This window comes from Vespula pensylvanica, chromosome 18, assembly GCF_014466175.1.
Source record: "Vespula pensylvanica isolate Volc-1 chromosome 18, ASM1446617v1, whole genome shotgun sequence".
NCBI classification, from domain to species: domain Eukaryota; kingdom Metazoa; phylum Arthropoda; class Insecta; order Hymenoptera; family Vespidae; genus Vespula; species Vespula pensylvanica.
The window spans coordinates 3,743,672-3,765,418 of NC_057702.1; the positions used below are offsets into that span (position 1 = coordinate 3,743,672).

Genomic DNA, 21,747 nt, shown 5'->3' on the forward strand with positions numbered 1-21,747 from the left:
ATACGTACGTACGCATATACACATGAACATATATATATATACATATTTCTCTCTCTCTCTCTCTCTCTCTCTCTCTCTCTCTCTCTCTCTCTCTCTCTCTCTCTCTGTTTTTCTCTTATATGAGTTCTTAAAATAAAGTCGTCATGAAAGAGAGGAGAGGACGATCGCCATGTAAATTTTTATCTTTGATCTCGAGAAGGTTGTTCTTAACCGTGATCAAAACTCGATTCTCGTTTGGTACCACTACTTATATATCTATTTCTACCTACCTACCTACGTAAGCTACCTAACCGAAGTCGATACACTTTGCACGCTTCAGACTCGTTATAAAAAGCGTGCGCGTACGTTTCGAAGTATAGGCGTGGGCAGGGACGGCTAATAACTTAACGTTCTATTAATAGAAACCGCGCACGAATGCGCACGAACGTTTGCGCGTATCTACAACCCTCTTGCTTTTTCTTTTTTTTTTATCTTTTTTATTTTTTTGTCGCGTATCGATCGAAACGAACGAGCAAACCAACGAGCAAACGATCGAACGAACGATCGATCGATCGATCGTTTCGATCGTTTCGATCGATCGTTGACTTGCTAGCGATCTCGAATCTCCTAAGACACGCGCGAGACAGTTCTCTATTTCGTTGCGGTTTGTGAAATTTTCGCGTGGGTGAACAACTTTTTTTTCCTTTTTTCTTTTCTCCTTTTTTGTCTCTTTTACTTTTCTTTTTTGTTTTCGTTTTTCTTTTCTTTTTTCTCTTCTCCGAACGATCTCTCCAGAGTGTACGCAGGTTATATCTATCGATTCGCAATATCTTTAAGTGATATTTGGAATGTGTAGCAATTCTAAGTGGTAGACTTTTAAATAATTCCATTGTAATTTTTAGTCGTACAATTATTTGTCGATATTCTTTCGAGAATGACGAATAGATCCGGACGAATCGTTATTTTTTTTCGGATCACATATATACGATATGTTTGTTATGTTTTTTTATCTATTTTGTTAGACCACCATATACACGATGAAGAGCAACATTTTTTTTTTACAACAATAAAAATTTGACTGAACGATTAGATTTTTTTAAATTATTTTTTTTCAAGAAATCAGAAGGATTTAGTTTAATAAACTATATGCGAAAAAAGAAATTATTTTCTACTATATTTACAGGTGTGTCTGCAATATACTTTAAGACTAATTCGCAGACTTTTAAATAATTCAATTGTAATCTTTAATCGTGCAATTATTTATTCAACAGATTCAATAGATTAATCCAATAGATCGTCCCAATCGTATTCATTCTTTTTTTCGTTATTTTTTTTTTCTTGGACTACATATATATGATAAAAGTTTCATTTTCTTTTTTCAACAATAAATATTCGACTGTATGGCTTGATTTAAAAAAATTTTGTTGTGTTTGAGAAGTCAAAAGGAAAGAAATATGTTTTTTTTTTCAAAAAATTGCAATTGATTGGAATAGCAAAGAAATAAGTGAAGATCACTTTTTACAATTTTTTCTTTTTCTGAACCATCTTTCTTGAGTATACGTAAGTATATCTATCGTTTTGCAATATCTGTAAGTGATATTTGCAATGTGCATCAATAGTAACCCGTAGACTTTTAAATAATTCAATTGTACCATTTAATCAAACGATTATTTGTCCGAAAGATCTAATAAATCAATCCAATAGATTGTCTCAATCGTACTCATACTTTTTTTTTTCTTAGATCGTATACATACGCTAAAGAGCAAAATAAAACGCGTACTTTTTATAATAATATAACTTTTTTTTAATTGAAAGAACGTACTTTGAGGATTTATTTCTTTTAGATATATATAAATGTCAAACATTTTATCGAGAATCAATTAACGTTGCTACGAGTCACAAAAATGATGACGAAAATCACAGTTTTGACTACTTTTTGGTCTAAAATTTTTAGCCATATTTGTTTTGTTCACATTTACTATATATATGTTTGCTAAGTTACGCGTACCGTAAACATGATACATTTTTCAGTTTTTTATTTTTATAATTTTCGTTTGAATTATTCACATAATAAAAAATATGTTAAAAAATACTTTCAGATCCTCTTTTCTTTTTACGTATCGTAAATGAAAGTTTTAAGAGAAGATACATATAAAATTAATTAGAAAATATTTATTTCACCAAATCTTATTATGTAAGAAATATATTATTTCACTCATGTTGATTATAATATAATTATAATTTATTTTTAACTCGTAATACACACACACTCGTAATACACACAGATATATATATATATAAATGAACAAAATATAAATAAAACATTTTTATTTGAATTTAATGAATGCATAATTAAAATATCTTAGTCAAATTTTACGTGATTTTACGTACAATTTCAAGCAAGATATGCATCGACTTCATTCTTCATCTTGTTTAAATTTCAAGAATGAATCGTTTTTAACGCGTACAGATTTTTATTAGTTTGTTTTTTTAATTGACGTTTTTTTTCTTTATATTTTTCTTATTGCTATCAACGGACTTAATTTTTTCAAATTGATAAGCTATATCAATATGTATCAGAAAAAAATACTATTTATTATCAACCTACTCTTACACAGAAACATTTCCATAAAAAATATATGGAGCATATAAACAAAGTAATAAAACGTAATTACTTCATCCTATACTGTCTGATACTAATAATCCAGGATATAAAATTTTACGTGACGTTTGAATGGGTATAAAATTTTACATGGCGTAACCCAAACGAATTGAAAACTCAAACACGAATATTTACTTATTCTCCATAAGAACGAAAATGATTGAATAACAGCTTTTATTTGTCAGCGTACAAAATGGATAAACCATAAACTTAAAACGTTTAGTACCGATCCAGCTAGATATATACAGTGTCCAGATAATTTCAATTTATCAAATTGCTCCGATCTCTCTTACACTATACCTCGCAATATAATAATATAAAAAAGAAACTTCAAAATATATATTCAAGAATAATATAAAAAAAACCATAACATTTAGCGTTTCATGAACATGAACATTTAACTATTTTCATATAAATCAAGTTAATAATAATATTTCAATATAATTTTCATGTATTTCGTATCGTAGAACGTGATGATTTCGAAGAAACGAAAACAAACATCAAGAAGTAGTAATTTATAATTTATAACATTAAATTATCAAATTTAAAAAAAACAAAAAACAAAACTTGTTAATGAGTACTTATAATGTTTCGAACAACGGATAAAATTTTGGCAGAGTAATAGGTTAAATACGGCTGATCTTAACGTACATCAGAGATCTATAGATGTAGAGATCCATAGACGGTGAACATCTTTTTGGCCGACTGCCAAAGTAAATGAACGCGTTTAAAAGTCGTACCGCGACGTACTCGAAGGAGAAAACGGAGCGTTGCTCTCTTCGATTGGGTCGTGTTTTGTCTGGTGGCAACCTTTTGCCAACTACCGCTTTAAACCTCAAGGGAGACGAGATAAAATTGTTCGCGCGTCTACTCCCACGTATATCTTTGAGTCGGTGCGTTTTCTCTTCCTTTATTTCTTTTTCAATTTATTTTTTCCATTTTCTTTCTCTACTTTTTCTTTTTCTTTCTTTCTTTTTTGTTTTGCTCTCGTCGGAAGTCATATCACGGTAGTAAATTTTTATATACGTATAAATATCTTATGGTTTATCTTTTTATCCTCTTTTTTTTTTTTGCTTTTTTATATCGTGTTGCGTCAACAAAATAATATAAAATGAACGATTAGGTCAGATTAGAAATCGTCAGTGGACTACGTAAGGTTTAATTGTCTGATTTAAAAAAAGAAAAAGAAAAGAAAAAAATACATCCGTTAATGAGTAAGAATGTTAATGAGTATGATTTAATGAGAGATTCGAAATTAAAACTCGACGGAATCGAGTTTTTATTCTTTTCTTTTCTTTTCTTTTCTTTCTTTTTTTTATTACCTTTTTTTTTTTGTCAACCATATCTCATTTCATAGCAGCAAATTTGTGGATCTGTATAAATGTCTTATGGTTTATATATCTGGCTATCATTTTCATTAACGTTCGAGTTAAAATAATATAAAATGCACGAATACATAGAGTTATAAATTATATATTGTCACTAGACGTAATTTGATGTAAACGTTAAAGGTAGACTAGAGAAATTTGAAATTTCGACAAAAGGGAGTTTTTCTTTCTATACTTCTTTTTCTTTTATGTTTTTTTCTTTGTTGGCAGTCTTACATTTTATGAGAAACAATTTTTGCGTCTATACGAATATTTTATGGTTTATTTCTTTGTTAATCATTTTTATTCGCCTTTGCGTCTTTAAATATAATATAATATAAAATAAACCAAAAGCTCGAATTATTAATTGTCACAAGAGAAATAGGAAAATTCGAAACTTCGATAAAATCGATTTTTTTTTATTTTATCTCTCATTTTTTTTTATTTTTTATTATTTATTTTTGTCAACAATTTTTCCATTCACGATAGAAAATCTCTGAGCTTGTATAGATATTTTATAGTTTATCTATCCATCATTTTCTATTAAGTTTACGTCAAAATAATGTAAAATAAGCAAATAGATCGAATTATAAAACGTCACTAAACGATGTAACGTTAAAGGGGAACTAAGGATATTTGAAACTTCGACAAAATCGATGTGTTTAATTTTTTTCATGTTTCAATATCGCGATCCTTTAAAGAATATCTTCTCGTTTGACTCTTTTTTGAAAACTTCGCAATATTGCGACCAATCAATAAGCTAATTAATATAATAAATATAAGAATATAAGGTCTTGTTTGGATTGACTTTGTAAGATTTCGCAATTTAATGAATCTGTTTTCTTAATTATAAGCCATACGACAGAATAATGAAATTTATTCAGCAAGCACTTTCATAAATAGAAAAATTTTCAATCATCTATTTTATAACTTTTATAACATAAACGTTGTACTGAAATTTTCAATGCAATTTTTTTAAAATGCGATTTTTTTCGAAACTGCACTTTTTGATGACTTTAGCCCAATATTTCTGAGAATCGCTGGATATATTAATTTAAAATTTATACAGGAATTGTAAAACATTATGACGCACTAATTACATTAGAAATCAGATTGAACAAAATATTATAGGTTATAATTTCATGATATAAATCGAATTTTTTATTCTAAATTTTTCATCAATTTTATTTTCATATATCAATTTTTTCAAAGAATAGTTGGAAATCTAAAGAACAGAAAAGAATTATATATATTAGCATTTTTCAAAAATCTTTGTCAAATTGATTGAAATCGTGACGAAATTAAAATTTTATGTAGCAGGTAAATAATTTTCAATGGATTCTCTTTTTTCGTAATGTTATAATTAATACTCTTGCAAAAAAAAAAAAGAAAAGGAAAATCTTTTGCACTCGTTTGGATGTAATTTAATCATTATTTCAAGTACGGTTAAATCCTATTTCGAAAAAAACCAAAAATTTTCTTCTCAAATCCAGACGTTGGCACAATTATGAAAAAAAAAGAAAATAAGAAACAAACAGAAAATGAAAAGCAATATTTCTTTACACATATTTTTTCTTTTGGCAAATAACAGAATGATAAATCATTAAAGTTGTTTTGTAACTTATTCATATATATATATATATATATATATATATATATATATATATATATATATGATGAAATATATATATATATAGATATATATAGTTACACTTTCCATATATGTGTGTGTGTGTGTGTGTGTGTGTGTGTGTATATATATATATATATATGAATAATTTATAAAACAACTTCAATGATTTATCATTTTGTTATTTACGAAAAGGAAATATATAATATACACACACGCACACGCACACAAACACATACACATATATATATATATATAGGTATATGTAGCTAAACTTTCCATATATATATACATATATATATGTATATATACATATATATATATATAGGTATATATAGTTAGACTTTTCATATATACTATATATATATATATATATATATATATATATATATATGTATATATAATTAAACTTTCCTTTCCTTCCGTTTTCACTCGAAAATGTTTAAGTCTAACAATAAGTAAGTCTCGGTATGCATCGTGCGAGTGCAGTTTTACTGAATACTCTTTCTCTCTTTCTCTCTCTCTCTCTCTCTTTCTCTCTCTCTTGCTCTTAAGGAGAGATCGAATCTATTCCCGATACGCTTGGGGAAAACGAAATTGCATCGGGTAGCAGTATTGGCTTGCAGCCAATAAACCGTCGATGTCGTGATCGTTTACAAGCCTATGCTCGTTTATTCGGTACTTCCGCTCTCTACTATCCCACGTCTAGAGAATTTGTTGCTTTTATCCCATCGCGAACTTGTTATCGCGAGGAAATTAAAGAGGCACGTCGTATTCGACCGATCGTGGGAGTAAACGTGTCAAAATAAGACATGTATATATCTAAGTATGTAAGTACGTATATACGTATCCATGTATATATGTATGTATATTTGTATGTATGTATGTATATATGTATGTATATATGTATGTGTGTATGTATGTATGTGTGTATGTATGTATGTATGTATGTATGTCGTATATATGTTGTGTGTTTATATATATATATATAGAGAACGAAAGAGAAAGAGAAAAAGATAAGTTTACCGTGCACCAACGACGACCTGCTGTCTAGCAACGTCGAAAAGCAGCTGCGAATATGTCGTCACACCTTCTTCGCGAAACATACTCCCGTCCACAAGATCTGTAATGCAGAAAATTGAGACACGAACACGTTAGTACATACGTATTTCAAATTATCTTTGATGATATTTAAGTTAAGAGAAAATGAAAGAAAGAGAGAGAAAAAGAGATAGAGAGAAAATATGTTGGTTGAGGATATGTCTATAGTGTTAATCAATACATTCGTTTGGAGGACGAATAAGGTGTGAAAATTTGCTAAAAGGTGTTAGAATTATCGAATTGATTATATCTGGCAGAGAACAGATAGTTTCGTGTATATGTATTTATGTATATTTATCATATTATAACTACTTATCATGTCATTATATATATATATATATATATATATATATATATATATATTAGAATATGTATATATATGTATATGATATTATATATATTTTTATATTTATAATATCATATACATATATAAATCATAAATATATCATAAATCATAACTCATGATATATTTATATATAATATATATATATTTTTTAATGAATTTTTATTGATTTTTAGAAGATAATGATACAATAAAAAAAGTGTTTGTATCGATTAATAGATAGTAGACAGTTCCTTATATATATATAATTATATATATATTTATTATATTATATTATATTATATATATTAGAATATATGTATATATATTTAAAAATAGATACGTTATTGATGGCTCATTTTCTTTCTTTTCTTCATTCTAAATTTCAATAGATTATAAATTTAATAATCGATATTCAAAGCAGAAAAAATTAATTTTCCATAAATAGATACATCAAAAATTATAATATTAAGAAAAAATGAAAAGATGATTATAAATTTTTATGCAAAAAAAAAACAAAATTATTTTCCGTGTACTATCATAGCTCAGATAAAAGAAGAAAAAAGAAGAAAGATTATAAACATAATAGAGAGAAAAATTATTTCTCTTATGTTTTTATAAAACTTTCTACACAAAGATCACGTAAATTCAAAAAATGTTGGGAAACCTTCGTGAAACTACTTGTTACATCATATACATCGAATTTAGTCTTTCTGTTTTGATGTACAACTGTACCGCTTTGAATATGCAACATATTCAATATTATCTTCTCCCTGAAAAGCTTTTTTCAGTACTTCTTGGATTAAAAAAATCTGGACAAAAATTTTCATTTGAGAACGAATCCTGTGTAAGAATTTTTATATTTCAGTTCGTTTGAATTTTTTACAACTTTTATGTTACTTTCACCATTTGAAACATTTCCTACGTTTTCTAATTCGTTAAATTACACCCGATGACGTATCGGGGATTGCGATTAATTTTATTTAGCATCGTGCCTGGCGTGTTTCTGTTACGAGAGTCTTTTTATTAATTACTTGCAAACAACCAGCTGAGGCAGGTTCTGGTCTTTTATTTTTCTCCGCATCTTCTTCGGTTACATGAGGTATATGTTGCTACGGTCGTTGTTCTTCGTTTAAGAAAGCGTGTAATAGTCCTTTGCTATTAAAAATTAGCTAACACAAAGAATAAAAATCCACCATTTCCATAAACAGCTGGGTTTACGTTCTAAGGTAAGTGACGATGTGTAATTTTACGATAGGTCAGTATACCCGAAAAAATCGGACCATGTAACTCGAGAATCAAGAAATAATGATTTTCTCGATTTGTCAATAATGTTACGACAATATTCTATTACACGAATATAAACGTAATTTCTAATACTATGTTAACACACTGTATTTAGAAATAGCGATTATTTTTTGATACATTGTTATTAAATTATGATTTAAAGAACAAACAGAAGATTTTTCTAGAATAATTTAATTTCTGTATTACAAATAACTTATTTAATTTATTATTATATCCGAGAACATTAATGTAGTTCTACGTTATTTAAAAATCTTTAAGTTAAATTGATTTTTTAAAATTCCGCTATATAAAAATAAATGTTTTGTCGTATACGCCACATTAAAGAATATTATTACTAAAATATTCAATTTTAATAGTAAATTTGTTTGTTCAATTTCGTTTATTACATTTTATTAAATTTTTTTGTTTAACATGTTAAATTCTTATATAATTTTTTAATTTAATTATGTTTTATACTGCTAGTTATTGTTTGATAAAACATAAGTTTTACGTTGCAATCAATTTATTATATTAGTTTCCAAAAAATTATATTTAACAAATTGAAGCATCTATTTCAACTTTACTGTTCCCAGTAATATTTTATCAAACATTTAACTTTCTTTCTCTTTTTTAATTTGATCATGTCCTTGTATTATTACCTTCAATAATTTTTTTCTAAAAGACGAAGTTTATTTAAAATTCGACGAGAACATCGTGTTTCTAACAAAAAGACGTCGTTAAAAGAAAAGAAAAAAATAAAAGAGAAAAGCTTTGCGAAAACTTCTTAGAGATCAGAGAAGTGATCGAACAAGGGGAACGAAACGATCGAGGCGTAAAATCAAGTCGACTAAACTCGACTCGACTCGAGTCGAGTCAACTCGAGTCGAGTCGGAAGACCGGCTCGTAAAGCGACCCTTCGATACTCGTCTCGTAGGACGAGCAGTGCGAAAGAGTAAGAAAAAGGAAAAGGACTATCGTAAATAAGAAAAAGTCGAAAGGATCGTGCGAGATCGTGTGAAAGAGAAAGAGATAGAGATAGATAGAGAGAGAAAGAAAGAGAGAGAGAGAGAGAGAGAGAGAGAGAGAGAGAGAGAGAGAGAGAGAGAGAGAGAGAGACAGAGGGCCCTAACGTTGGGATCGCTTTAAACGATTACAAAGGGAAGAGTTATATACGAGCTTTTTTCCCAATTTATTTTTTCTTTTTTTTTTCTTCTTTTTCTTCTATTACAGCACGTTCTCTTTCGTACCATGTATGTCCTACTCGTATCTACGTACGTACATATGTATGTATGTATGTATGTGTATGTACTATCATTCTCTTCGTCCTTTTCTTCTTCTATTTATCCCTAGTGTAAGATAGGTACACGCATAGAGTGAAACGTACGCATACTTATGCGATTGCCAGCGCCTTCCCGGAACAGTTTTTCCATCCTAAGCGAACTAGTTTAGCTCTCCGCTAAAGGAGCCGGTCGTTCTTCTTTCCATCTCTCTCTCTCTCCCTCCCTCTCTCTCTCTCTCCCCCCCCTCTCTCTCTTTCTGTCTTTCGTTCGTGTCTACTTGTCCTACTCGGTTAGCTCCTTCTATCGTTATTTCTTCTTCTATCTCAATTCCACAGCGTGCTCTCCGTGACTTTTCATGACGTTAAACTCGTTCCGATATATAACCATGTGGGAGAACGGATAGCAGGAGTATTGGTGAGCCTTTCCGAGGGTTGCCTTCGATAAGAAGAGCCGCATTTCAGTTACGTTCCAGAACTCTCCCCCTCCTCTCTCTCTTTCTCTCTCTCTCTCTCCCTCTTTTTCTCTTTTTCTTTTTGTTGTATGTAGCTAAGTATGTACACGTACCGGATCGATCGTGATGCTGCTTGAGATTCGTGTCTCGAATTAATGTTGGATTTGATGACGAAATCTCCTGTTCTCGAGCATGTCAGAGAAAGAGAGAAAGAGAAAGAGAGAAAGAGAAAGAGAGAAAGAGAAAGAGAGAGAGAGAGAGAGAGAGAGAGAGAGAGAGAGAGAGAGAGAGAGAGAGAGTATTTAATAAAGTATTTTATAGATATGTGTGTGTGCGTATGTGTGTTGTGTACAAAGTACGTGCATCTATGTACTGACACGTTCCTTTGACGACTGCAACTGGTACGAAGAGGAGTCTCTTTCTCTCTCTTTCTCTCTCTCTCTCTTTCTCTCTTTCTTTCTCTCTCTTTCTCTCGACACTGTACGCTTTCACATAACGCATCGCATCTCGCGAAAAGGACGCGAAAATTTTCAAAACGACGAGAACGACTACGATGTCTACGACGACGACAACGATGTCTTTTCAGTGCTCGAAAGAGTGACAGCCAATTAGGTACGCAGTTGTAAAGAGTCCATGCTTACTGGGAGAGAGTTCGACGACAGCGAGCTATCTCCTGTTTTTTTTCTTCATTTTATTATTATTATTCTTATTATTATTATTATATGTATATGTATATTATTATTATTATTATATGTATATATATATTTTCTTTTTCATTTATTCTCTTTCATTCCTTTTTTCGATGTTCGTCGAGTCGATGGAAAAAAAAGAAGAGAAAAAAAAAGGAAAAGAAAAAACAAACATTCACATGCTCTTATCTCGTATGGCAGATAAAAGATAGTTTCTCGTCGGTAAAACTTTATTCTTCTTGTAAACACAACATACATATACACACATATACGCATACATGTATAGATACATATATGGATCTGACACGACTTTCGTGCATTACGTATGCGTTACGCGTGTATGTTTGTGTATATATATATATATATATATATATGTATGTATATGTACATGTGTATGTAAGCACTCTCTCTTTCTCTTAAAAAATATTCTTCTTCGAATTAGCTTTTTCGAAAAGAACCTAATTATAATTATCTTTCGGTAATCACGTTCTCGCCCTCGAAATGGCGCACCTACCAACCGTACTCGGATGGAAAGTTCAACGTGGGTGGCTCAATTTTCTTCTTTCGATATAATCCTCTTTTTCTCTCTCTTTCTTTCTCTCTCTCTCTCTCCTTCTTTTTCTCTCTCTCTTTCTCTTCTTTTTTCTTTCTTAGGTAGAGGTACCTGCGAAATTGCAGTCTACAAATAAGGACGCAAGCAGAGCTCCACTTCGTTCTTGCATAATGCTGCGTTTCGCGTGTATGCACGCATGAGTCTCTCTCTCTCTCTCTTTCTCTCTCTCTTTATATATATATCTCTCTCTTTTTTTTCTTTCTCTCTTTCTCTTAACTTCCTTCTTCGATTCGTTGCAGGACCGAACGTTGAGAATACGTGGGTGGGTTTCACGGACGCTCGATAATTCTCAAAATTAGTCCCGACGAGGTGGCGAACGCGAAATTGCAGAGTACATACATGTACATATATATATATATATATATATATATGCATATGTATATACATACAATGTAACGTTCCGATGCTTTCGAGACGTGCATCGTTTGTATCACCTTTAATAACCGTCCGATCGATTTCGTCGCTCGATTACCCATCGGATTATCGAGCGTATCGTTAAACGACCCGATTATTTTACATCTCTCTAAGGAAATGGCTTTCCAGTCGATTTCTTCGCTAAAGATACGAAACGTGTTATATTTCTTTGCTCGTCAGAGAAAAAGAGGAGAGAAAAAGAGAGAGCGAGAGCGAGAGAGCGAGAGAGAGAGAGAGAGAGAGAGAGAGAGAGAGAGAACGGAGAAGAAGAAAAAAAGATGTCTGACAAAAAAAGAAAGAAAAAAAATGTAAGAAAAAAGGGAAGAGAAAAAAGATGTCGGGGAAAAAAAGAAAAACAAAAAAGGAAAGAAATCAAAAAACAAAAAAAAAAGAAAAGAAAATATCCGAGAGAGCAAGAAAGAAAAAAAGAAAAAAGAAACGTGTGTCGAAAGTCTTTATATAGTCGTCGTAGTGGTAAACGAGGTACATCTTAAACCGATTCGTCCGAAGAACGTGAAAGATCGTAAAAGCGTCGATTCCTTATAGGAAACTCTTCGTAGGTAACGACGATTCGCGTCTTCCTCGTCGTCGACGTCGACGTCGTCGTCGTCGTCGTTGTCGTTTCTCTTCCTCTTTCGTTCCTTTTTCATCCTTTGCGAGATTTCCTCTCTCGGAGAGAGGAGACTCGATTCCGTAGAAGTAAAGTTCCTCCTTTCGATCTTCCACGTAAACGCACGCGTTACATAGTACACACACACACACGAGAGAGAGAAAGAGAAAGAGAGAGAGAGAGAGAGAGAGAGAGAGAGAGAGAGAGAGAGAGAGAGAGAGAGAGAGAGAGAGAGAGACATCTATACATGCATGCATCATATATACATGTATGTATATGTACACATATACGTACATATATACATATATATAAGTATATATATATACGTATTAAGGGACACGCGTTCTTCTCCCTACAGAAGAACACAGAGTGCAACTACTACATATAAATGGATGAGCGTAGGACGTAGAAGCTCCAGTTAGCATAACCTGATCCTTGAAGGTCTCTTGTGGTCCCTTCCTACCCTTCTTTTTCCTTCTCTCTTTCTTTCTCTCTCTCTCACTCTGTCTCTCTCTTTCTTTTTTATTTAATATATTTTCAATTCGAAATAAGACTCGATTCTGTTTGCCAGCATCACTCTCTGCTTTTCTCTCTCTCTCTTTCTCTCTTTTTCTTTCTTTCTTTCTTTCTTTGACTGAGGGCCTTGAGAAGTGGACGAGATTGATGGCCAGGTAATGGAACTACTACTACGACTACTACTATACTATTACTACTATACTATTAATACTACTACTACTACTACTACTACTACTATTCCTACTTATTTTTGCAAAAGAAAGAGAAGGAAGCTAAAAGAGGTGCGGTCGACCTTTTCGTTCCTTGACCGCCACGACGACATTGACTTCCCTTAGGGAATGAGAAGGGACATTGTGCTTTGTGTTTGTGTACTTTTTCCTTTGATTTGTTATCTTCTTTTCTTTATCTTTCTTTCTATCTCTTTCTCTATCTATTTTGTTCTCGCTTTATCTCTCTTTAGTTTTCTTTTTCTTCTTTTCTTTCTGGAGTTTCTGTCTCCTTGATTTGTAATTTGACATGACTCAAAAACGACATCAAGGTATGTATACGCTCGGTTTAATTAAATACACGCACGTTTCTTTTCGAAGCGGTCGATTCGAATTGAAGTTTCCTTTCGTTCTTTGGAGAGAGAGAGAGAGAGAGAGAGAGAGAGAGAGAGAGAGAGAGAGAGAGAGAGAGAGAGAGAGAGAGAGAGAGAGAGAGAGAGAGAGAGAGAGAGAAAGAAAGAGAAAGAGAGAGTGAGGTAGTGGAGAAAAAGAGAGAGAAAAGGAAGACGGAAGGAGTATTTTTACAAGTATAAAACGTAGGAGGATGAGATGGATAAAGGATCCCGTTTCCGTGTCGGGAAATAAGCTTGGTATTTTTCGCTCGAAAGGAAAGAATTTGCGAGGGGCAACGTTCGTTTGGCGTTCATCGATCTGATATAAAAGAGAGAAAAAAAGAAATAAAAAAAAAAAAAAAGAAAGATTTGGTTTTAGTCGTGAAAGTCGATCGTCCGAAATTCTTTTTAGGAAGAAAAAAGAAGAAGAAGAAAAACAAGAAGAAAGAGAGGAAGAAAAAGAAGAAAAAGAAGAAAGAGGAAGAAGAAGAAGAAGATGCTGTCGTTCAGGAAGAAGGAAAAGGAATGAAAAGAAACACATACGTACGTGAAACAACGCGGTCTCATTGATCGTTCCCGGAGATCGATTCCTCGTACGATTTCTCAAATCGAATTTTCTCGTACGAATGAACGCGCGCCAATGGAGTTTCTCCATTTGTAAAATTGTATTTGTGGTGCTCTCTTTGAAATCATTTCTCATCAGTTTTCTCATATTATATATATATTTTTTATAATCGTTTTAATAATATAGGAAAGTTTTAGTAATTAGAAAAATAATAAAATATAATATACAATAATGAAAAATATGATGTATAGTAATATAAAAAGAAAAGAAAATGTATAATAAAATATAATGTAAAGAATAACAACGTATAGTAATAAGAAAATAAATGTATAGCAAAGATATAATATATAGTAAATTAAAAAGAAAGAAAAGTATATATTTTTTTATTTTATATATATATATATATATATATATATATATATGTATATATATATCTGCGAAATCTTTATACTCATATTTAAGATTAAAAAGAAACGCGACAATGATAGGGTGAAAAGTGTAAAAATTGCAAAAGGGAGAGAAGAAGGGAGAGAGAAAGAGAGAAAGAGAGAGAGAGAGAGAGAGAGAGAGAGAGACAAAAAGAGAGAGACAGAGAGAGAAGAAAAGGGACAGTCTCGATAAAGTTATTACCGAACGTAATGACTGCACGACAGGATGGTAATTAAATAAAAAACTCGTTAATATATATCGTGTCCTGGTCGAATATAAGTGCCGGTGAGGAACATTTTATTGCAGCTTTCGAGATGCTGGAATCACCGTTCCTCTTTTTTTATATTTCATTCGCCTCAGAACCAAGAAGGAAGATATTTCGATTATAAAAAAAAGAAAAGTAAAATAAAAAAGAGGAAAAGAAAGTAAAAGGAAACAAAAACAAAAACTTGTACGTAGCCGTTCCTCTGTCTACTAAAAAAAACTGTATCCTCCCCTCAAAAAAAAAAAAAAAAAAAGCAAAGAGAAAGAAAACGCAACGAAAAATAACACATGAGTTTTTAAGAATAGTCCCACTTTGTTGTTAGCTTTACACAAAGTTTTGTAATACTCGGATATATTAAATATTTGGAATTAATTATACCGATCTGGTTGAGAACCACTGAATTCTTCCAAGAATAAGAATAAATGGAGGAGGTTGGGCAAGAAGGGAGACGAGGAAGAAGGTGGAGGACATGAAAGGACGGAGAGAAAGAGAGAGAGAGAGAGAGAGAGAGAGAGAGAGAGAGAGAGAGAGAGAGAGAGAGAAGGGACAGGATCGCGAGGCTATGGGTAAGCAAAAACAAGAAGACCGAGGTGAAGCACCAAGAGAAACTGGTCCCGAAGAGAAAGACGAGCTCCTGGCTTCTGCTTAAGAACCGCAAAGTAGTTTCTAGTCTGCCAGCCAGGCCCTTGGCTACCTGAAAGATATTGTCTGTGCCCTTCCTTCTTCTTCTTCTTCTTCTTTTTCTTTGATTATTTCTATTTTCTTTCTTTTTTTTTACGGAAAAGAAGGAAGAAAAAAGGGAAAAGAAAAAGAAAAAACGAAAACAAACGAGGAAGAAAAAAAATATGCGAGCACGCTGGTTGCGATTACCACCTTTCTCACCTAATTTGTTTTTTTCTTTTTTTTTTCTTAATAATGTATTCACCAATCAAAATCAAAATGTAAATAGATCTTCTCAACTTTCTTATCTGATCCTTTTTTCTTTTTCTTTTTTTTAAATCAATTAACCAATCAAAAGCATCATCTATATAGATTTTTTCAACTGTCTTGATTTTTTTTCTTTTTTCTTTTTTTGAATAAATCAATCTCAAAAAATATTTTTTTCCTTTTACAGAAAAGAAGGAAGAAAAAGAAGAAGACAAAATGTAAATCAAAAATGAGAGCACGATGGTGAATATTGTCATCTTTCGAATTTTTTCACGTTTCTCATCTGATGTTTTTCTTTCTTAATCTAAATAAATTAACCGTAAAAAAATCTTTTGTTTTTTTTTTACGGAAAAGAAGGAAGAAGAAGAAGAAGAAAAAATGAAAACAAACGAAAAAGAGAAAAAATTAGAGTACGCTGGTTAAGATTACCATCTTTTGAATTTTCTCACTTTTCTCATCTGTTTTTCTTTCTTTGAATCAATAAAAATCTAAATTTGCATAAATTCTCTGAACTTTCTTACCCGATTTTCTTTCTTTCTTTCTTTATTTCTTATTTTCTAAATAAATCAACCGAAAGAAAAAAGATTTCCTATTTTTTGTTACAGAAGAGAAAGAAGAATAGGAAGAAGAAAAAATAAAATCAAACGAGAAGGAAAGAAAGAGAGCACGCTGATCACAATTACCACCTTTCGAATTTTCTCATCCTTTTTATTGGATTTCCTTTTCTTTTTCTTTTTTCATTTCCTTTTTCCAAACAAATCAACCATAAAGTCACGATTATCGCGAGCGACGATCTTGAAAAGAAAAAGGAAATAAAAAAGGAAAGAAAAGAAAAGAAAGAAGAAAAAGAAGAAAGAGAAATATCTCGATTTTAAGAGAAACGTAGTATTATCGAGGGTGATATCGTACGCGAGCAACTTGCAGAATAATCGAAAGCTCCTGCTCGTTAAAAACTTTTCGCGTTAAATCCTCACCGGTAATCGAGAAAGAGAAGCAATTGAAGTAGGCGATTGGTTGGTCGGTTGTTCGGAGGAGGGCGGAGGGAGGGATTAGAACACACGTTGAACGAATCGAAGCAATCAGGGGTGTTATTTGCAAAAGGAGAACGAAGAAATATTTTTTCAAAGGAAAACGAAAGAGTGAAAGAAGAAGGGTTAGAGGGTTAAAGAGAGAGGTAGAGAGAAAAAAAGGGAAAAAAAGAAAAAAAAAATTGAGAGAAAGAAAAAGAGAAAAAATGCACGCATACGAGAGCACTCGAAATGAAGTTCGAACCCTAACGTGCATCTGTTGTCGTAGGAAGAGTTCGCTAATTAAATTTCTGCTTGGTATTCTATACGTATTGTCTCAGGTTGAACATTTCGAAATGAAAGAGAAAGAGAGAGAGAGAGAGAGAGAGAGAGAGAGAGAGAGAGAGAGAGAGAGAGAGAGGAGAGAGAAATGAAGGAACTTGAAGTTGAGTATCGTGTACTGCGAGTTATGACGATCGATGTTCAACCCCTTTCGATATGTGAGTCCATGCATACATATATCGAACCCATTCGGGAAACAACAGCTTCAACTAGATCGTTCTACAGGTATATGTATACATATATATACATATATATATGTATTTATACGTATATATGTATATATATATATATACACACGTATATACGGGGTGTAACGTTTATATCTCGAAAAATTGGAATAGTTCGTTAAAGAGTGAATTTATCAAAAAAGTAAAAAAAAAAAAGGAGAAAAAAAAGAAATAAAGAAAGAAAAAATAGAGGAAAAGGAAAAGAGAGAAAAATATTTTTTTCATAGGTTTGTTTGATACGAAATGTCGCAACGTACGATGATGATATTTTTGTTTCGTTTTTTCTGTTTTGCTTTGTCTTTTGCAAATCCACTAGTAAGTCATAGTCAAAAGTTTATTTTTTCTTTTTTTTTCGTTTTTTGAAAGAGAGAGAGAGAGAGAGAGAGAGAGAGAGAGAGAGAGAGAGAGAGAGAGAGAGAGAGAGAGAGAGAGAGAAAGTGGAACTACATATTATTTTTCTTTTCGTAGCTCGACATTTGCTCAAACGAATTGAAGGACCTGTCATATACGAGTCATTTATTATTGTAAAATGCGTTAGATATGTAATTTGAGGATTATAAAGGGAAGTAAAAAATGTAACATTTGTTTATGGCATACAGTTTAATACAATCCTTAGGAAATCACAAATTTATGATATAACTTATACCATTTTATAACAATAAATGATTACATATGGCAATTTTTCAATATGAAAATGAAATGATATTCAACATTTGAATATAAAGAAAAAAGAATAAACAGTGTCCGTTTAAAAATATTAATTAAGCTTTGAAATTTTCCTCGAAGTCGCTCAACCCTCTTTTAAAAAAAAAGAAAGTTAACTTTATTATACGATATAACCCTCCGTGATAAACAGGAGAAAAAAAATTCTTCTTTTTTTTTTTTAATTTTTAAAGAAGTAAAACAAATTTTATTTAGTAGATTCAATACCTCACGAAATATCCCAATTTTTCGAGATAAACGGAACACCCTGTACGTATGTTCCTGTATATGCGAATGTGTGTTTGTGTGTGTGTATGTGTATGTGTAAAAAAAGATTGGCAAAAGAGAAAAAGAAAAGTGGAAAGAACGAGATGAAAAAGCCGAACAGAAGTGGAAGTACCTATAGGGAGCAACATACTGTCTCTCTCTTTCTCTCTCTTTCCCTCTCTTCCTCTTAGCTTTGAGAGAGCTTTCGAACCCTCATTATGTTCCCTCTTGTGTTCGAAGGTAGAAGGAGCAAGGGTGGCTTTGAGTGTCCATTCTATTTCGACGAAATGTACAAAATGTTTCTAACTCGTGCCAACAGTTTCGATTAATGTTTCCAAAGTAAATCAGAAAAAAAAAGAAAAATATAAAAAACTATCATAGATATTATATTTCAAATTCTACGAAATATAGATAAGTCTATGTTTACTTTAAGATTAGGATATGTTTGATCGGGTGTATGTACATAGGAGTAAATGTATATGTAACTGCGTAGTTTAGGAAGCGTTAGCTTTTGAGAAATTTTATGTCTTAAGTCGAAATATTCCAGTGCGGTCAGGGATCACATTCGTTTTTTTTTCTGGGTGTGTGTGTGTGTGTGTGTATGTGATTACACTCGACCCTACATTTAACGTGACTTATCTGTTCCACGAGGGTTTTTCTTTTTTTTTTTTTACGCAGAAGAAAACCTCATAAAAGGAGTCCACCAGTACAAAAAGAAAAAAAAATATTAAAGAAAACAAAAGCGACATAAATCATACAATGATTTATTTCATATATTTTTATCAATCTCTATCTTTCTCCATCTTAAAAGAAAACGCTAATAAAAAATATAAAAGAAATCATAATAAACTTGATTTATTGTCGAGATACGAATCAGAATCAAAAACCATTGATCTTATCTTTTTCAATTGGCACAAAGTCATTATAATAAAGTAATAAACAAGTAAGTTACGATGCAATTGTGTGTTAATTTCTATAGTTCTTGTTTCAACGATTTGTTCAATGGATTAGTTTCAACTTTTACTGAGCATGGCACAACAATCAATTTTTGAATGTACCAGTAAGAATCGGATGTCAGTAAATATTAGTTCTTAGTAGTTTATTAAGGTAAATTGTTCTTACAAAGTATGATCACTAACAATAAAAAGAAAAATAGAAAGGATCGCGTAAATTGAAATCTCATATAAACAGTCCGTGTGAATAAAAAAAAAAAAATTAAAAAAGCAAAAAAGAACGCTTAAAAAAAAGTAAGCCATATAAATCGAGGAACGAATGTATATTGTATTTTTTATATTATAATTTATTTAAATTTATGAGATTTTATTTCTTTTTTTTTTTTTTTTTTTTAACACGTTTGCATGGACTCACGCGCACGTTGATGAAAATCGTACCTTTGAATTGAAAGTGAACTTCCGGTTGGATGAGAAATCCGATGTAAAAAGAAGCCATACGAGATTGAAAATTCTTAGGAAGGATGCTGAAAAAAAAAGGTATCGGCTCCTTGAAGCCGTTCAAGTTCCTCTCGAACGACGGAATATTTAATCGAGCCTGATGAATATTTATCACGTTGTAAGAGGGACCGTCATGGTGGTCAATGCAGTAAACGGCAAACGATTTGACAATACTCGAATCGGTTGATAAATGTCGCTGACATTTACAAGATAGCATTATGAACAGGGATGAGATCAAGTATATTTACAAGTAGGCTTGAATCTAACTGAATAGTTTCGAACGTTTCATAAGTACTTCAAAATTGGAAAGCAATAATTTTCGAGTAGACTCGAAACCAGACGAAATAAATTCGAACTCTTTCTAAATATTTTGAAAAGTATAAATGGTACTTTCAAGTATATTCGAACTCTGACCGAGTAGATTTGAATCTTTTATAAATATATACTTCGATCGAATAATGGAATGGTTGTCATCGCATCCTGTAGTTTGCAATAATCTTTTTAACGTTTTTAATTAACCTCTTAATTCTTGATAATCGAAACTGTGATATGATAAAAGTTAAAATACCGATACAATGTTTAATGATATAATCAACTATCCGTATCGTACTAACGTTTAAAATTCGAGTATTACTTGTGAAAGATTGGAATATTTTTAATATCGAACTGTTTACAAGTACATTTTTTACAGATAATCTTATTTAAAAATTTTTAACTAATATACATAGTATGATTACTTTACAAGTGTAATCATTGAAATTTTATCGACTTTCGAATAGTAATCAAAATCTATTAAATGAAACTAGGTTATTGAAATTGATTCGGATTCGTAAATACGTATTGAATTTAATCCTATCATTAGTCGCTACTAGCCTATAGCTTTTAATAATCTTTTCTTTTTAACTAACCTCTCAATTCACAGCCATCAAGAATCGTGATATGTTAAAAATTAAAATACCGATACAATATTTAATGATACAATCAACTATCCGTATCGTACTAAAGCTTATAATTTGAGTATTACTTGTGAACAGTTCGAATAATTCTAACATCGAACTATAAATCGAATTTATAAATACTTTTTTGAATCTACAGGTACTCTTATTCTAGAGTTTTAAACCAACCTACTTAATATGATTACATAGCAAGTATAATGATTGAAACTTTATTGACTTTGAAGTAGTAATCGAAATCCATTAAATGAAACTAGATTATTGAAACTGACCCAGATTCGTAAATATATATTGAACTTGATTCTATTCTTAGTTACCAGCCTTTAGCATTTTTAACAATAAAAATTCGACTATTACTGGTGAAAGATTGAAATATTTCCAATATCGAACTATTTATAAATACTTTTTCGAATCTACAGGTACTCTTATTCTAAAGTTTTAAACCAACCTACTTTATATGATTATATAGCAGGTATAATGATTGAAACTTTATTGATTTTGGAGTAGTAATCGAAATCCATGAAATGAAATGAAATTATTGAAACTGATCCAGATTTATAAATATATATTGAACTTGATTCTATCCTGAGTTACCAACCTACAGTATTTTTAACACTAAAATTTCGAGTACTACTTATGAAAAGTTGGAATGTTTTTCCCATCGAATTATCTATAAATATGTCTGCGAGTCTATACTCGGTCTAAAGTTCTAAAACCGACATCCTAGAGTTTGAAACAAGCTTACATAAAATGATTACATTGTAAGTATAATAATCGAAACTTTATTGAATTTTGAATGGTAATAGAAACCTATTAAATGGAACTAGGTTATTGAAATAGACTTGGATTCGTAAGTACATATTGAACTTGATCTCATTTCTAATTTGTTAACTTTGATGTTCGAAGGGATTCGCGTCGTTTAAACGTAGGACGATTTTCGACGTACATAGCTCCAAAGAGTGAAGGAAGACTGGGTAAGTGGTTAGAGAGAGAAAGAGAAAGAAAAGGAAGGAAAGCTAGTGCGAGTGCGAATGCGAGAGAGAGAAAGAGATAGAAAGTAAGAGAGGTTGAAGTGTGGAAGAGAAAAGAGAAA

General features: G+C 31.3%; 1 protein-coding gene across 1 annotated transcript in view; it reads right to left on the minus strand.

The window, feature by feature from the left end:
* LOC122635443 (semaphorin-5A) overlaps positions 1-21,747 on the minus strand; it is an 89,545-nt gene that overhangs the window by 24,504 nt on the left and 43,294 nt on the right. Inside the window, exon 4 of the mRNA XM_043825673.1 lies at positions 6,665-6,761. Within this exon, the coding sequence (XP_043681608.1) occupies positions 6,665-6,761 (97 nt within the window). The remainder of the gene's footprint in view (positions 1-6,664; positions 6,762-21,747) is intronic.